Source organism: Hydra vulgaris, chromosome 12 (assembly GCF_038396675.1).
Source record: "Hydra vulgaris chromosome 12, alternate assembly HydraT2T_AEP".
Lineage (NCBI taxonomy): Eukaryota > Metazoa > Cnidaria > Hydrozoa > Anthoathecata > Hydridae > Hydra > Hydra vulgaris.
The window spans coordinates 10,066,159-10,083,392 of record NC_088931.1 but is presented as its reverse complement, the minus strand read 5'-3'; the positions used below and the strand labels follow the sequence as shown (position 1 = coordinate 10,083,392).

The window sequence follows — 17,234 nt, the reverse complement described above, 5'->3', positions numbered from 1 at the left end:
TTATATAACTATAAACGATACAGCAATTAATTATATATAATGATAATATAAATTTTATTGAGTATAAATATTATTGATATAGCGTAGAAATATAATATTAGTTTTCCGTATGTTATGTAAATGTTTTCAGATTTTGACTGGTTGAACTTATTAATTCATATTTTGATTGAACAAATAACACATAAAAATCAGTTTACAAACGCTTAGATAAACATACCGATTATTACATCACACTCACTTTTTAACATAAATTACAAGTTGTGCACAGACAAAAATAGTTTTTTCAAAAAATTTTAAAAACAAATTTAGTAAAAAAAACGCATGAAAGGTAATGTATTACTTGTATAATTGCGAAAATAATGTATCAACGGATTAATAATATTTTATTACAAATATAATTACAAAACAAATTTCGTCGTGAAATTTTTGTCTATTTAATTAAATTTAATAATTAAAAGTTTTTCTATGAAAAATTTCGTTTTTTAATTAGATAAAAAGCTTAACAATAAAAAAGTTTTTTTCATTTAATTTCTATATTATTTATGAAAAATATGAATATGAAACAAAAATTACTACGATATCATCTTTAAAGTATAATAAAGAACTTAAATATCTTTTTTTTAAACTTTGAAAAAAAATAACTCTAATAATGTATTAGAATTCCCATGCCATCAATTTTTTAGGTTGTTTTTTTGCTCTTGTATTAAGAATTATAAAATAAATATCTTCAATCTACGTTCTTGTTTGTTGCCCACAAAAAAGACTTCATGCTTCCTAAATTTTAACGTGGTAGACATTGTCTCAAACGTCTATATGTGTTTTTTATTAAATGTATAATGTGACGTGTTATTACTAAAATGGAACGCACTGAGTTATTTTAATTTTTTTAAAAGACCCGAGCAAACAAGCTGATTTAGTTATATGAGAAATTTTAAAAATGGACCATGGTGAATTTTAATAAATTCACCATGGTCCATTTATAAGATTTGATCATTATGATAACTTATAAATAAAAACTTTCAAGGAGACTGGACCACCTTGATCTACAAAGCACTTTTATATTAATGTAATTACTACTGCAAGATAAATGGTAAATTTTATTCAAGAAATATAAAATATTTTGAAAAGCCATCAATAATTATTTCTTAAAAATTAGTAAAACTTAATTAAACTAAAGTTAATAACTTTGTTCTATTTTACTTATTAATATAGTAATAAACTCAAACAAAAAAATGTTATATGTAACTAAATTAAACATAAACATAAATTGTTTTACAATTTAAATAACTTATTTATCGGAGGCAAAAGAATTCATTATTTAGGATAGAAAACAGAAATTACTTTCATTGAAAATAAAATTTTTACGTTTTGCAGAGAAAAATCTTGAAAATAGATATTTATAGGGTTATAAAGGTGGAGCTTCTGCTTTGTGTGTCTGCTGGGTAGTCACAAAGTTTTTGGTTAGTTAAAATAAAACAGCTGTTAAAAAGCAAACAAAAAATACCGCTAACATAAACGTTTTGTACTAAGTTTAGTTAATGTAAAAATGTGAAAGAAAGAAAAAGTTTGTGTATTTGTGAAAACGTTTTTGGTTACAACCATAAAAAAAAAAGAAGATTTAAAAAGTATCTAGTTATAAACAATGATTTTTGTTTCGTCTATGATTCTTAAAAGATTGGTTTTACTTATTTTTAATCAAGTTTTATCTCAAAAGTGCCGAAACGGTGTTTTGAAGAAAGAAGGCTTATTTAGAATATATGCTTTACTTTCAGTTCACACGTGCGATCCGAATACAATTAGGTATCGGGGTGTTGCTCAAACAGAAGCTTTGATATATACTATTGAAAGAGCTAACCTCTTTTTTAAAAAACCAATGATTGGATATACTATATACGACGTTGATGACTACGAAAATATGGATTATTTAGTAAATGCTACATTAGATATTACCCTTTCTTCTGTTGAACGTTTTTCATCTTTAAATGATTCCACAACGTCAACTTTATCCAAGTCAAATAAGTTTGAATCAACAACCCTGGGATTAGTTGGACTTGTCACATCGGCTAACGCCAAATACGCTCACCATGCATTCTCTTACATCAAACTTCCGGTAATTAGCTACTCGGCTACAAGTGATGAGTTAAGTAATAAAGACTTATACCCAAATTTTTATCGTACTGTACCTCCTGATGTTTTCCAGGTTACACTTATATCAAACCTTATAAAGTTTTTTAATTGGACTTACGTATCTATTGTTGCTTCAGATGATTCCTACGGTAGGTCCGGTGCACTTCAATTATCTCGAAAATTGGGTGAAGATGGTATTTGTGTACATTCTAACAGCGTAATCACAGATCAAAATAACAAAATTGATCTTATTATAAATTTAAATTCTAACCCTAAAATTAAAGTTATAGTTTACTGGGGAAACTTTATTTCATTAAAATTCCTTCTCTCTGCATCAAAAAAGTGTAAACTGTTTGGGAAAGTGTGGATATTGAGTGAAGGTGTTGGTTTGGAAAACTGGCTTGTTGAGTTCATAAAAACTTTTCAAGGTAAAGTTATCATAATTAATCCGCATACTTATATTGAAGAAAACTTTAAAGAGCATTTTCTAAATTTAACATACAATAAAAGTAGTCCATGGCTTCAAAAACTACTTAAACAAACAAATCCACTTAAAACCGAACCTGTAATAAGAAACTTCAGAGAACTATTTGATTATAGACGAGTTGGTTACCTTCAAACATCAGTAAATGCACTAATTTATGCTTTTATAAAGTATATGGAAAGTATGTGTAGCAAAGAGTCATGTTTAAAAGCAATAGTTTCCATAAAAAATAGAAAAAAATTCAATAATATTTTGAGAAATGCAAATTTTTTATATAAACTTAATGAAACATTTACATTTGACAACAATCAAGATCCAACAACAGCAAGTTATGATCTGTACGTGGTGACTGACTTAGGTTTTAAACATTCAGCTTCTTGGACATCAACAAAAGGTTTCACAATAACTAATTATACACATTTAGAATCTTTTCAAATTTCTTCAGCTTGCTCCAAGCCATGCCCACCGGGTCAATATAGCGTTTTCAAATATAATGGGTTCTGGGCTTGCATTTCATGTCCAGAAAATTATGTTAAAAGTTCTAGTGGTGATGCTAGATGCATTCCATGTAACATAACAGAAAACTTTATTAGTAATTCTAATAGAACAAAATGTGTCAGGTTAAATCATATTTATTGGAACTTATCTATTTACAGAAGTCACATGCTTGCTTCATTGTTTTTTTCTATCACAGGTGCAACCATTACTATAGCTTTTATGATAACATTTGTTCTAAAAAGAAACACACCGGCCGTAAGATCATCAAACTTTTATTTGTCTATGGTACAAATGACGTTACATTTTGCCTTATTTAGCCTAATATTTTTAGTTATAGGAAAAGAATCGTATTGGAAATGTATTTTTACAACGTTTATTAGCGGAATATTATATTTTGGGATTATTACATTGATTTGGCTAAAAGTAAGAAGATTAGTGACAATATTTGGTACAATACATAAAATGAGAAAAAGAGACATAAAACGTATAAGGTTTACAGAATTTTTAATATTTTTAACATCAAATTTATTTCATATTTTATTGTTGTTAGTAATTAATATAATTCAACCATTACGCGTCATTCAAATAGTTAATAAAGACGAATTAACTCTACACAAATTATGCAAGTCAGAAACTTATATGATAGCACATATTGGTTGCGTTCTGCTTTTAATATTTTTTTGTGCCATTGAGATGTTTAGAGGAAGGAACGTGCCTTGGAAATACAACGAGACAAAGGTTATTGCATTTGGAATATTTTCCTCCATTTTAGTCAAGATAATTGCGGTACCACTAGGATTTAGTATATCTGAAGGTAATAGTTACAAGCTCATGCTATGCATTGCTGTCAATATTTCAAACTTACTTCTTTTGATTTCTTCTTATATATCAAAAGTTAGGACTATTTGGTTTCAATCAAAAAATAATAATTGGGCTGATTTTCGAACAGGGTTTCGAAAGAATATGAACTCCGATTGTTCATTGAGTTCACTTTCAACCAATAAAAAAATGTGAACAAATTATTTTTAAAAGTACATATTTTAAAGATTTTTAAATTTTTTATTTATTTTTTATCTATGTTGCAAATGCATTTAACTATTTGCCATTGGAAATAATTCATAATGCATAACCCTTAAGCCATTAAACACTGCTTGTTTAACTTCGATTAACGTATGTCATGATTAGGTCCATAGGTAGGCTACGCAAAAACACTCAAATATTTTTAGCATATTATCATATAAATATTTATAACTATAGAATCTTTTCTTAAATGTAGAAAAAAAAAAGATAAAAAAAGTGCTTTTTTTTTATCTTTTTAATTTATTTTTAAATTATATTTATCTATTTAATTTATCTTTTTAATTGCATAATTTGTTGTTTAAGACACTCTTAAACAACAAATTATGCAATTAAAGCCCTTAAAGTTTAATTGCTTTGCAATCAATTAAATTATTCACAACGCTCTTAAAATAAGACAACTAGCATCATGTGAGATATCCCGACGAGTTAACCAATAATTTTTAAAAGTATAGAGTTAAGAAATGTAAGAAAATTTCAGCTCTAATATGAAACGGCTCACTGAGACTATGTGGTGTTATTATTATGCAAGAAGTTATTTGAAGATGAAATAAATAAGTAAAGACCTGTAATAACCACTCAAAATTTAAATTAATCTCAATAACTCGTCACCCGCCGTACTCACTAGTCTTAGCTCTATCCATTTTTTGGCTATTTGACTTAATAAAATAGAAAAATTTTAATTTTAGTTTTAAAGAAGATTCTTCAAACATTTTTATGCTTTCAAAAAAAAACAACTAATTTTTTATTTATTTGGAGATAAGTTCACAAAATTTTCAGTGATTAAGGCTTTCCTTAATCCGGCTTTGTACTTGACAAAATTGCTTGAAAAGCTCCGTGATGGAGCTTTTTCAAACATTAAAACTGGTATGACATTTGAGATGAAGTAAACAATTTGCTTCCTTGTCTCTTTTGCCTTAATATCACCGTGAATGATGCCGATGCCGAAGCCTTTTGCGTCACTGGGGTTGGTGTCACCCAATGCATTAAACTTATGGTGTCACCCTTCTAGATTTTCATTAGTCATTTTAGACCTTTTCCGAGTGTTCTTATTCTATAGACCTTATATAATCTTTTATAAAATGTTTGTAAAATAAGTCAGAAAGTTAATAAGGACATAAGAAAAAAATGAAACTACAAATTTTGTCAAGATTTCTTGTAAAAAACTAAATATACAAAGACATACAAAATACAATCTTTTGATCTTGAATATAAAACATAAGATTTTTGCATAATATAAAGAAATAGCAAAGTTATTAATTAAAAATATCGAAAAACAAAACCTGAAAACTATTGGTTTGGCCAAAATGAAAAAAATAAATTAACACGAGCATGAGCAACTCTGTCAAAGTCACGTTTTTTTTCATTTTGGTTTCACCCTCTGTGTCAGGTCGTGATGGTGACAACCGGTGCGGCCCACACACCCTAGTGACGCCACTGGCCAAAGTTTTCATTTACTGTTACAGTTTCAGCTACAAGAATAAAGAAAAATTTTTGCTAAGGTTATTGACTTTCTCTTTCTATTTTTCTTTTTTTTTTTAGTATACATATTTCTGTTCATACAATTAAAAAAAAATACTAAAAAAACCTTTTCAAATACAAAAAAACAATAAAATTAAAAAAAAAGATTTATATAAACAGACTCAAAGATGATACGAATGACCAGAGTTACCACAATTTTTATATAAAAAAAGGTTTGGCTTAACCAATCGTAGTGGCACTTGTGTTGCTGTTAAGATCTTCACTTCTTTCCTCCATTCAGTCAAAGTAATAACCTTTTTGTGTAAAAGATTTTTAAAATCTACAAGAGTTTGACATAAGATAAGATAAGAGATAACTGACAGGAAAATTTTCTGCTGACACAAGTAGGGAAAAAGTTTCTGCGACTATTCAAACAAACTCTGCAATCCTAAAGATTTTTTTCCTATGGAATGGGCACTTGATATAACTGGCCACAAAAAATATTTCAACTAGAACTAGTCGCGAAAAAATTTCTACATCTAGACTTGGTGACACTAGCCAAGTTCGCCCAGTCATAAAAAATTCTCCCAACACAAGTCATGAAAAAAATTTTCATTCAAGTAACGCAAGACAAAAAAAACTCTGAGCCAACTCTGTTCATAGAGGACTCGCTCTGTCTTAAGTCGCGCAAAATCCTATAATAAGTATTAATAAATGAGTTCACAGTTGATCAACACCAGTCAACAAAAATACTCTCAGTCAATACAAGACGTGAAGAGCTCGCGATGTCTTGTCGTAGGTTTTGAAAATCCCTAAGGCTTCAGTTAGCGAATAAAACCACTCTTTAGGCTACTTTTTATCAAAACAAGTCATAAAAAGTTCTCCCAGTCAACACAAGTTGTAAAAAAATTAGGTGGCATCAAACCGCTTTTTACATAGTAACCAGACTAGTCTATGGATAGACTTACAACACAGACATAGACAACTCTGTATGTTGTAATGGACACAACAAATGTTTAATTTTTTGTCCTTGTTGTGTCTATCAAATTTTTGATGGTGTCCTAAGATTGCTCAGTTAAAAAATAATTTTCACTCTATAAGTCTACAAAGCATAATTTTTTGTCTATTTGGTGTCTATGATTTTGTCTAAATTTACTTGATTTCATAAAACCAGAAATCTTTCATTACCGTATTATTTGAAGATTGTTATGTAGTAAATTTATAATATTAAAAAAATATTGAAATGACATCAAAACTCCAAATGACGATCATTGCCCATGATTAATTATTGTTTAAAACTTGCGTACATATTCATCAATAAAATGAAAGTAAAAAACATTTTTCTTTTTCACTATTGTTTTATTCACAAACCTAAATAAATTTTAACACCTATTGGAATCTTCTACTTACTAATCCACATTTTATAAAGGACAACTCCTTGATCACATATTTTTAAAATAATTTTATTGAAGGTGATAAAGATTTTAGTGACTAAGGAAAATTTTTTAAATGATAAACTTACCTTCAACTTTTTTGAAGTAATCCCAAACTGGAGAGGGCATTTTAAAAATAAATTTTCACGCACATTCACTGAGAATTGAAAAACAACTGAACTGAGTAATTAATGAACTTCAATTGAGCACAAAATAGTCCATTTTGAGGTTTTTAAATAGACATTAACTTTTTAATCAACAGCACACGCTGGACAAAAAATTAAAAAATGAACTTCTGTTAGAAAAATTGTATTTTTAATTTTGTGCTCGTTTTCAGTTTTTGAAACGATGCTGCAGTGAAAATTTAATTACTCGTTATAAGTCCAAATTATATATTAAATAGATCTTCTATACCTCATTAAAAAATCGAGATTGTTCATTTAGTGTCCGTTTTTAAACTGATTGTCTAGAAAGACAAACATTTTTTATAGACAATTCATTTTTGCTAGTTGTAATTAAAATTGTTGCAATTAGTGCTTTGTCGAAGTCTATTTTTGTCCTTTTATAATAAGTCCATTAGAGATTGTCTGGTTGCTAATTTTACATCAACTGAAATACTATAACTACATAACTAAAAATAATAATTAAATAAATACATCAAATTCAATAATAATATTTGATTTATCTAGGACATTAGTTAAAACTGCAAAATATTGGCGCCAATCTAATAAAAAATCACAAATCCAAGAAGTTCCTGAAATGTTAAATATAAAATAACCACGAACATGTTACAACTTGTAACTTGTCCGTACAACTTCAGTGAATTCACAATTAAGTCAAACAACAATTTATATAATTTAAGAGACATTGAGCCCACTGATAAACTATTAGACAACATTAAAGCTTATATAATATGTCCGATTTATGTTTATAATTAGATGGATTATTTAAATATTTTAGTAAGCCGACTAAACTTTTATTCCGTCCTTCAACAAATTTGTGTTGCACATACTGCAGCATTTTAGCCAAAAAGAAATTTTTTTTTATCTTTTGAGTTGCACAAGCAACTCAAAAGATCCGAAGAATTGTAAAAATGTAAAGGAAATCACCACTGTAGAATAAAATTTTACAAGAAAACATATAAATTGAATACAATAAAGAACTCAAGTTAGTACTGAATGCAAAGACAAGGTGAAATAGTCCTCTTACAATGTTAGAGCAATTTATTGCATTAAAAACATGTATATTAATAGAATTGATGGCTTTTAAGCACAACAATATTAACAATACTTCGGAGGAGTAATATTTAGTTGTGCAGACTGTAGTAACGACGTTGCAACTTATAAAACTCAGAATTTAAAGACTTGGCTGACGCAACGCATCCCTACCTGATGCAGAGGTTGTATTACGGTTGATGTTTTTTATAGTTTCGCGCAAAAATAAAGATTTCGCAAAAATAAAAAATTCTTTTTGGTTAAAATGTTGCAGTAGGTGCAAACTAAATTTGTTCAAGGACGGAATTAAAATTTAGTTGGCTTAGTAAAATATTTAAATAATTCATCTAACTATAAACACTAATCGGACATAGATTCTAAACTATTATTGTTTTCTAAATCAGCCTTTCAAACTATGGCTAAAAAACTATTTTCTAAACTATTTGTTGAGGATATTGATGGTGGTAGTATTTCCAATGATATTGAAGAATTAGAATGCAGTAATGATGGGAATAAAACATTATTTATGGCCGAATCAATTTATCCTCTATATCTGAATTAACACTTCATTAAAAATTGGATGCTGCAATTACGAGTGTTAGTCGAATTGAGAGTCCAGAAGATGTTTTATTGACGTTGACTACATTACAAAAGAAATGGGTATTTTTGATGCAACAAAAAAACGTACAAATAATTTAAACAATTTTTATAATGCTTTATTAACTATCCCACTAATATCAATCGAGTCTGAAAGAGCTTTTTCAGTGGACGGTATTTTTATTACGAAAGTTTGGTCATTTTTAAGTGATGACGCTGTTGAAAATTTATGTTAAAAAATAAAAAAAATTATTTAAAAAATAACATTTATGAAATTTAATGTTAATAAAATTTATACTTGTTTTGTTTGGAGAGTCTTTGTTCCTATAAATTATTATGTATTTAAATTCTTTATCTTTTTCTTAATAAAAATAACAGTATCAAAAACGCTTTTTTTGTGTCTTTATTTAAATTTACGCGTTTTTCCCTATCTAATTGGATAAATTTTTGCTTGTTACTTAGTCCTAGTATTTCCAGAAATAAAATATTTTTGTCCCGAATTTCCGGGAATTGAATTTTTACGGGAAATGAGCCCTTATTTGTACAATGTTAATAGTTTTTAGTTAAATAAAAAATTGTTACAGTATTATACAAAATAAAATCACAGTTGAGAAAAACTAAAAAGAAGATCTTGGTGAATGTGGTGACAAAAATCTAACAAAAAATTCTTTGTCATAAAAATGCAGAAGAATTTGTTCCATTTATACCTAATCTTAACTCTCCAACTCTAAGATTAAATATTTATAACAAAATAAACAGACCAGCTGTAAAACATATTGAAACATTAACAGGCATTGATTTACATGATGATAAAAAAAGGAAAACTTTATATGGACAGTTGCATCAGCAAAAAGCGTTATTGAATTACTAATTAAAAAAAAATTAGTTCACAGAATTCATTTGTAATTGAGTTTCAAAGAATTTCAATTCAAAAATTTTAAGTCAAGCTAAAGCTCCTGAAAAAGTTTTTAAAGCTATATCTAATCCTAACTTAATTTATGAGTATAAGAAAGCAAATAAAATATGAGAATGCAAAAGAAAATTAACAGATAAGACAAAAACATTCACTAATGATATTATCAAGCAGTTAAGGATAATCAGTAATAAAATTCTCAAACATAAAAAAATTAACTTTCGAAGAATTTATTATTGTATGGAATGTAGTTTAAATAACTTTTAATACGCGTAGTGAGCTTATCCGATCAAACTTGATATATCTTTCGATATATTTGCTTGTTAGATCCAGGTTGGGAGCTAGGGTTTGTCAAATAGCAACATCAGCTCTTAAAAAATTATCACACGCATTTCTTTTTACAATTTGAGCTCATAAAGTGTTCACATTACTTTTTTTCACAGCTTCAAGAGCTTGAATGTAATCCATCTTTATCCACAAAGACACCCGAAGCTACGAACTTTCGATTAAAGATCTGAAAATGATATGTTTACAAGATTATAAAATACTTTCCTCGATAGCTTAAGCAGTAAAAAATTTACAAACTAGATCTTAAAATTTTTATTTTAAAAGCTGAGTTTGACAAAAAAGATATGCGTGAATAACAACACAGCTCATCAAGAATGGCAAGCATGATTGATGGAGCTCTTGTTGCTGTAGGGCAGCCAGGAAATCAAGCTAAAATAAACGCTGCTATAAATGCATATCGAACCGCTCCTGATGTAAAGCAGATCCTGCTTTGGTATCACTTCTCCCTGAACCAGTTTAAATTAAATTGTCCTTAATACTATTGCTTTAATTTAAGACTATGCTTTAGTAAGCAGCTCTCTTGGTATACGTAGGCTCGCAGCATCAATGCTTCAATAAAATTTGAGCAATACTTAAAAAATAAAAAATAAATTATATTTAAAAAAAAAAATATTTTAAAATTTATTAGTCTTACGTAACATCCAGCCGAGTTATGCGGGTTGTTATTGTTTTTTTTCGACTTTCCAGAAGAAAGAAATCACCTTATGACACCACCAAAAGAGGTGGCCGTAACGGCAAACAAACAATCATTTGTCTTTTGCTCTTCACTGGGTTGGTAAAAATCTTTAAGTTATGGTTCTTTAGGTAAATCTAACAAACTACTGTCAATTTGAAGATTTTTTGTTTTATATAGTTTACAATAAGTTTAAATTTAGACTTGCTTGAGCGTAATAATTTAAATGTCTCTTAGGCAAAAATAAATAATTTTTGCTTTAGAGGCATTTTCAGCCAAGATTTTTTTGTTTATTTAATCAATTTTTGTTTCCATTCTGCTTGCGTTTTTTGAAGTTTTTCTGTGGCTTCATCATGACGTTTAATTTCATCATATGATCCTAGATCAAAAATTGTTTGAGCTCCCACAAATGACACCGCGTTAACGACAGTCCCAGACAAAATGGCACCAATACTTGTCATTTTTTTATAAATTATTTTTGATTATTTAATTTATTATTTTTGAGGAGGATTTTTGTCATTATTACGGTTATCTATTCGTTTTCAACGAACATTTGACTGGCAACTTGTCGAAAAGCGAGAAAGATAAAGAACTTCCTTATATCAATTATTTCAAAATCGAGTTTGGTCTGTTTTGCAAGTTTCATCTTTTCAAAGGTGAAGGAAGCTGCGATTTTTAAAAAAGATCTGGAGAACCCTTTACTGTAGTAAGGACTGTGGTAGTCGTTGTAGTTGTTCCTGGAGTTATAATGGTTGTTCTTGTTGACACTATTATATCTGTCATAACTTTTTTATTACAGTGTAATCAAGGCAGAACTGGCGAACAAAACTCAAATTGTTTTCTTTATAACCATCTTGGTAAATTACATAGCATGGTTTATGTTAGGAACGAAGGTGAAGGCTGAAGGTGGACTTGAGTTTTGTAATTTAACAAATGTTTAATATAGAATACTTTTCTTTAATATGACAACACACAATATTAAAGGGCTACTATCTCTTAGGATCTATAGTGAATATTCTATCAACTTTCTGTAAGAGTAACAAATTCAGTTAAAACGGAGTTCGTGCTTCAACTTCTAAAAAGAAGACCAAACGTTTTAATATTTTAATATGCCCAACAACTGACTACAATAAAATTTATAAAAGTAATGATACAATTGTTTACAACCAAAGATTCCGTATCGTACTTCCATTTTGGATTGATCAATGTAGCATTGAATGTGTTTTAGAACTTATCAGCAAAGTATTGGAGGGGGACGAGTGCATTTTCATTTTTGACTACTGTTTTTGTGGAAGCGACATGGATTCGCAGAGGTTGACTGACTCTGGCAAAGTACAGGGATACCCCAGGTTTTTCGAGATAAACTTAGTTGCAACAGCATGTTATCGCTAAAGAATCGGTCTAGCTTATGATTATAGAAGAAAACGATCAATTTGTAAGTGATGCCCAGGTGGAGGAAATAAAAAAAAATCTTTATTCTAAATCTTACGCCGCTGCCTTAAAATGACACCTGGTATGCTCACATGCATGAAAGAGTCAAGCTACTATGATTATGACAGTTATAAATTCGGTTTTGCTAAGTATTTTTACACTATGCGTAGTTTTTATGTTTATTTAGAAAAAAAAATTTAAAATATGTTAAAAAGTGTATAATGGAGTCAATTTTTGAAGAGTTAGTGGGCGATGAAGTAATAGAATACACACCTGCGCCAGAAACAGAGGATAGTTCTGTTAGTTTGGCTAACAGCTTGCGTATCTGGAGGAAACAGTTTAAAAGATCTAAAAAAGATGACTCACCAATAACAATATGACAGCTGATAAAATAGTTTCAGTATACAGCGAATACACAAAATCGATGGGTAAAAGCATGGGTACAAGAGTTTCAAAAATGGCAGCAATAACCTATACAAAGTTTGTTAAAAAATTTTTTTATATAGGGAAATATGAAATTTTCGTACTCTTATGGCTATAATTAAAAACTCTTTGTACTTCTTATTTTTCAAGAGTCGGAGTGCATAGAATTATATGGAAAGCAGCTCTACCAACACCACCAAAGCTTATGTTTTATATAGTTTGTCCAGATATTGATACATATGGTATTACAAATAAAGGGGAACCAAGCCAAATAATACATACATAACAAAATCGTATATAACTTGGGAAGCAAATGAAATTCGTTAACTTTAAACATGGTTGACTTAAAACATGGGTTTAAATGAGTTAAAGTTTAATTTTCTTTTACCAGATTTACAACAAATAATCGGTGAATGCATACTAATTATTGAAACGCAAACTCAATAAATAGTTCTAAACAAATGGCAAGAATTCTTAAAAAATTGTATACAATTTTTTGCTTAAATGTAAGCAATTGTTAGCAATTAATTATAAACAAAATCTTTATAAATAAAATGGACAAAGCACCTAAAGTAAAATCTGTAAAAAGAGTACTTGCTGGGCAAGCTGCTGCATTTAAACGTAAAGAAAAACAATAGGCTTTGCTCTCTGAACTAAGTAAGCAGAAAAAAATCTTAAAAACGTAAAAAGAAAAAATAAAGAAAAAAGAAAACTTAGTTAAAAAAGAAACTAAAAAATAAACCTGTTGATTTTAACGATAATTATCTTACTTACGCTGCTATTTGTATAGGAGCAATTGTTGCCAAATGTTTTTTATGCGAAAATAAAACAATATCTTCTCTGATCCAAACGCCTATCGAGCCAATAAAAAACGCAGTTAAACCTAAAAAAGACTGTTGGAGTGATTATTAAAATTTCTTAAGCTCGTCTCTTAGAAAGATAGCTTTGGTCTTAAACTGTTTTAGGACGGTTGAGGACTTTGTCAGCTTCCATTTTTGGATCTCTTGATTAACTAACCTTAAAATATTCGAAATTTTTTTTCGAGCGTGGTATTTCTTTTAAAATACTTGTAATTGAAAAGTCAAAAATGGCTTTTTGTTTTAAGTCTGATCTTTAGATTGTGATTTGATTCAAAAATTAAATGAGCTAATGACTGCTAAAGACTGAGTGTGTAATCAAATCAATATTTTGTTTATTATGACTAAGTTCTGGTGTAAAAGTAGGATATGTTTTTCTATTCCTAAAATCAATTTTAATTTTAAGTTTAAGAAGAAACACTTTGAACTGCCAAGTGCTGAAAAAATTGTAATTAATAATAAATTAATAAGTAAAAAAAAAAAAAAAAGAATACTTAATTATGTGGTAGTGATGTTGTGGTAAAGCGCTTGCTTCATAAGTGAGAAGTTCAGAGTTCGATCCCAACCACGTCCTCGGCTAGTAGTAATGTGCTAAATTTGTTTCTCTGCTCAGTGGCATTTTCCGTCAAGGATTGTGTTTCGGAGTTGAATAGTTGAGAGAGGATTGTAACAACAATAAAGCAGCCTCCTTAACTATAGTGGCCCTCCCAGCCTTTGAGATGCGAATAATAATAAAGAATAAATGAATAAAAATAACTTAATGCAAAAACACAAAAAATTTATTTATTTTTTTTCGTACTTGAGAGACAAATTGTGAGAGTGATTATCAGTTATAATACTTAAAGAATAGCATGTCATAAAGTTTTTATCAGTAAACTTAATTTTAAGAACTTGAAATTTATACAAATCAACTTGAGGTTTAAACTGCTCACTTTACTTTTTTCAGCCCTTTTCATTGGCCAACTCAAGACTTCCCCTTTGACTTAACGTAAAGAATCAATGTCAGAAGACACCTTGTGTTAAAGAATACCTTGTTGTTTTGAAGCTACTTTAAATGACACCATTTAGATATAATAGCAATTTATTTTAGGGTACCAGAAAAAAATTTTTTCTTCAAACTAATAAAAGTTAATTTCAAACTGTTTATATATTTATATCAGCTTTATTTATTTATTTATATCATTTATATTAACTATATTATATAACTAAGCATTATACAACTATGTATTATATAACTTCAGTAAAATAGTTCAAATCGTGATACCAGCTTGAAACTTTCATGAAGTTGTTAATGAATTCAAAAAAAAGAAGACCCTGTACTAAAAACTTTTTTTTGGTCCCGGGTTGATCGTCAACTGGGTTGACTGTAAAAACTATATAATCTTCTAAACCGATAATATAAGGTTGCATTAAAAGAGTTTAAGAAAGAAATAAACAGCTATACCACATTACTAATCAAAATATGGTTAAAAGCATATAAAAAAGTTATATTTAAACTATATATATTTCAAAGAAATAGAACTAATTTATTTGAAAGTTTGCTATAGATTTAATAAAAGTGATGGTTTTTTTTTGTATTCTAAACACTTGGATAGCTCTGTGCAGGATAATCCTGAACATTTGCATTTGCCAGGGCCTACAACATGAGTTTTGAAGCGGAGGGGCACAACCGTCAACTTCTAAAAAAATCCTCTATAACTAGCAATTTAAATAAAAAAAGAAATAAATAAAAAAAGTCCTTCAGAAAAAGTGTGCTTGTGGGGGTGGGGTGGGGAGGGGGAGGGTTATTGCCCCCTGGTGTCATTCTGTAATTTATTTTTTAACCCCATTTGTTAGCTTCAAGTAAAATCTGTTGTGGCACCAAGGATTGTCCCCAAATGACACTAAATAAATAGTTATATGTAAATATAATTTTTAAATATTTGATTCAAAAGAATCTTTTGAATAGGTTAATAAGTCCATTTAAGTATTATAAAAAAATAATGTACCTTTCTTGAAACACAGCTCTTTTTAAATGCTGAAAAAGTGTATTTTTTTTAGGTGATAATTCCTCACTCTGCCGTGACTTTTTAGTGAACAGCATTCTTGGGTATATTGCAATGTCACTAGTGGAAGTTGTCTTATCATAAAGAAGAATAACGTAGCACTCAAACATCAGCAGTGCATTAGGTGAAATTACTCTAGTATTTCAATATGACAAACTAAATAATAAAATGAAACAATATATTCGACTACGTTTGCATTAAAAAGCAGCTTATAAGAAAATGATATTAGAAGTTAACAGCAAACAAATTATTCGTTTTTTATACTATATAAGCACAAGTTACCTACAGAATGCTCTAATTATAATCTTTCCATATTTCCAATAATTGTTCCAGAGGTTCCATGCAATTTTTTCCCCGTCCGACAAATGAAGACATGGTATTACAGCCAGTGAATGCAAACTATGTTAAAACAGCCTCTGGTTTTTCACCTATCTTTTGTGCGTAATAGTGATTTGGAAGCTATTGTTTAAGTTTTCTAACTCCAAATTCCATTCAGTAAATTTTTCAAACGCGGTAATTAAGATCGCAACAATATCTGTGTTAAATGTTTAAATACAGGCAACTTGTTTCCCACTGTCAACTGTGTTTTTAATATGTAGCAAAATTGTAGTCTCAGCTTTCTCGTGGTTACATGGTAAGAAATTGGGCAAAACATCATCTAACGTTTTATCTAACGTTATTACTAAAAGTCAAATATCGGTACTTATAGAAAGTTTGTTGCAAGCGTTTTAAAAAAATCGTTTTGTTTACATCCAATAGTAGAACTGTGACCAGTTTTTTCCAAATGGGAGTTGAATCAGAAACACATACTCTCACACCATCTCTACTATTCTCGTTGGTCTGGGTTTGTAAACTACATTGAAAATAGCCGTCAAACACAATGTCATTTCTTTTTATTTTTTATGTTTTGTTGATGTGATATTAATTATTTTTTTAATTTCAGAATACTCCTTGAAAGTTTTTGAATTTACTGGATAAAATATATTATCTATTGCTCCTCCATTTAACACCACTATAGTGACAACTTCAGGAGATGTCAAAGTAGTTGCTGAATACCCTTTAAGGCACTTAGGGTACTCCAATTTATTAGTTTTTCGGAGTTTACCAAATTCAGGTATTGCTGGTGGATAAGCATGATTTTCATGTTGAAATAATTATTTGAATCTTGGGGATTGTTTTATATATTAAGCCTATGCCAGTTCTTAGACTACTCTAAATATAACTTGATGACTCAATACCCATTTGCTTATCTTTTATGAAGGATGTCCTAGCTTCTGCGTTAAGTAATATTTTTGTTGATAAATGCATGAGAATGCATGTAACTTCAATAAACTCTGATTGGTGTGTCCCGGATAACATTTTTTCATTATTCAACCGGATACCTGGATATTTAAAAATTATCAAATCCTAATGTAATTCAAATCCTAAAATATATATTTTGTTATGACAAAATATAACCGTGATAAACCTTCAAAATGGCAAGTTTTGTTTGGAAGCTTTCTAAAATTAATGTTAGATGTGATATTTCACAGCAGTTTGCATTCGATGTGGAAAGCAAATAAGCAAGGGATGTAATAAATCTGGTCTGAAGTCATAGTCCACAACTCTACTGCATAATCATGCAAAAAAATTTAATTTTAAATTCTATGAGTG

General features: G+C 29.0%; 1 protein-coding gene across 1 annotated transcript; it reads left to right on the top strand.

Annotated features, from left to right (window-relative positions):
- Positions 1 to 1,642: 1,642 nt before the first annotated feature.
- LOC105844274 (metabotropic glutamate receptor) lies at positions 1,643 to 4,123 on the top strand. The gene has a single exon (XM_065811577.1). It carries the CDS (start codon positions 1,643 to 1,645, stop codon positions 4,121 to 4,123), a length of 2,481 nt encoding a protein of 826 aa, XP_065667649.1.
- The last annotated feature ends 13,111 nt before the right edge of the window (positions 4,124 to 17,234 follow it).

What these genes read in the sequence shown, in the direction of transcription:
- LOC105844274 (XM_065811577.1), top strand. Translation starts at nt 1,643, where the DNA reads ATGATTTTTGTTTCGTCTATGATTCTTAAAAGATTGGTTTTACTTATT.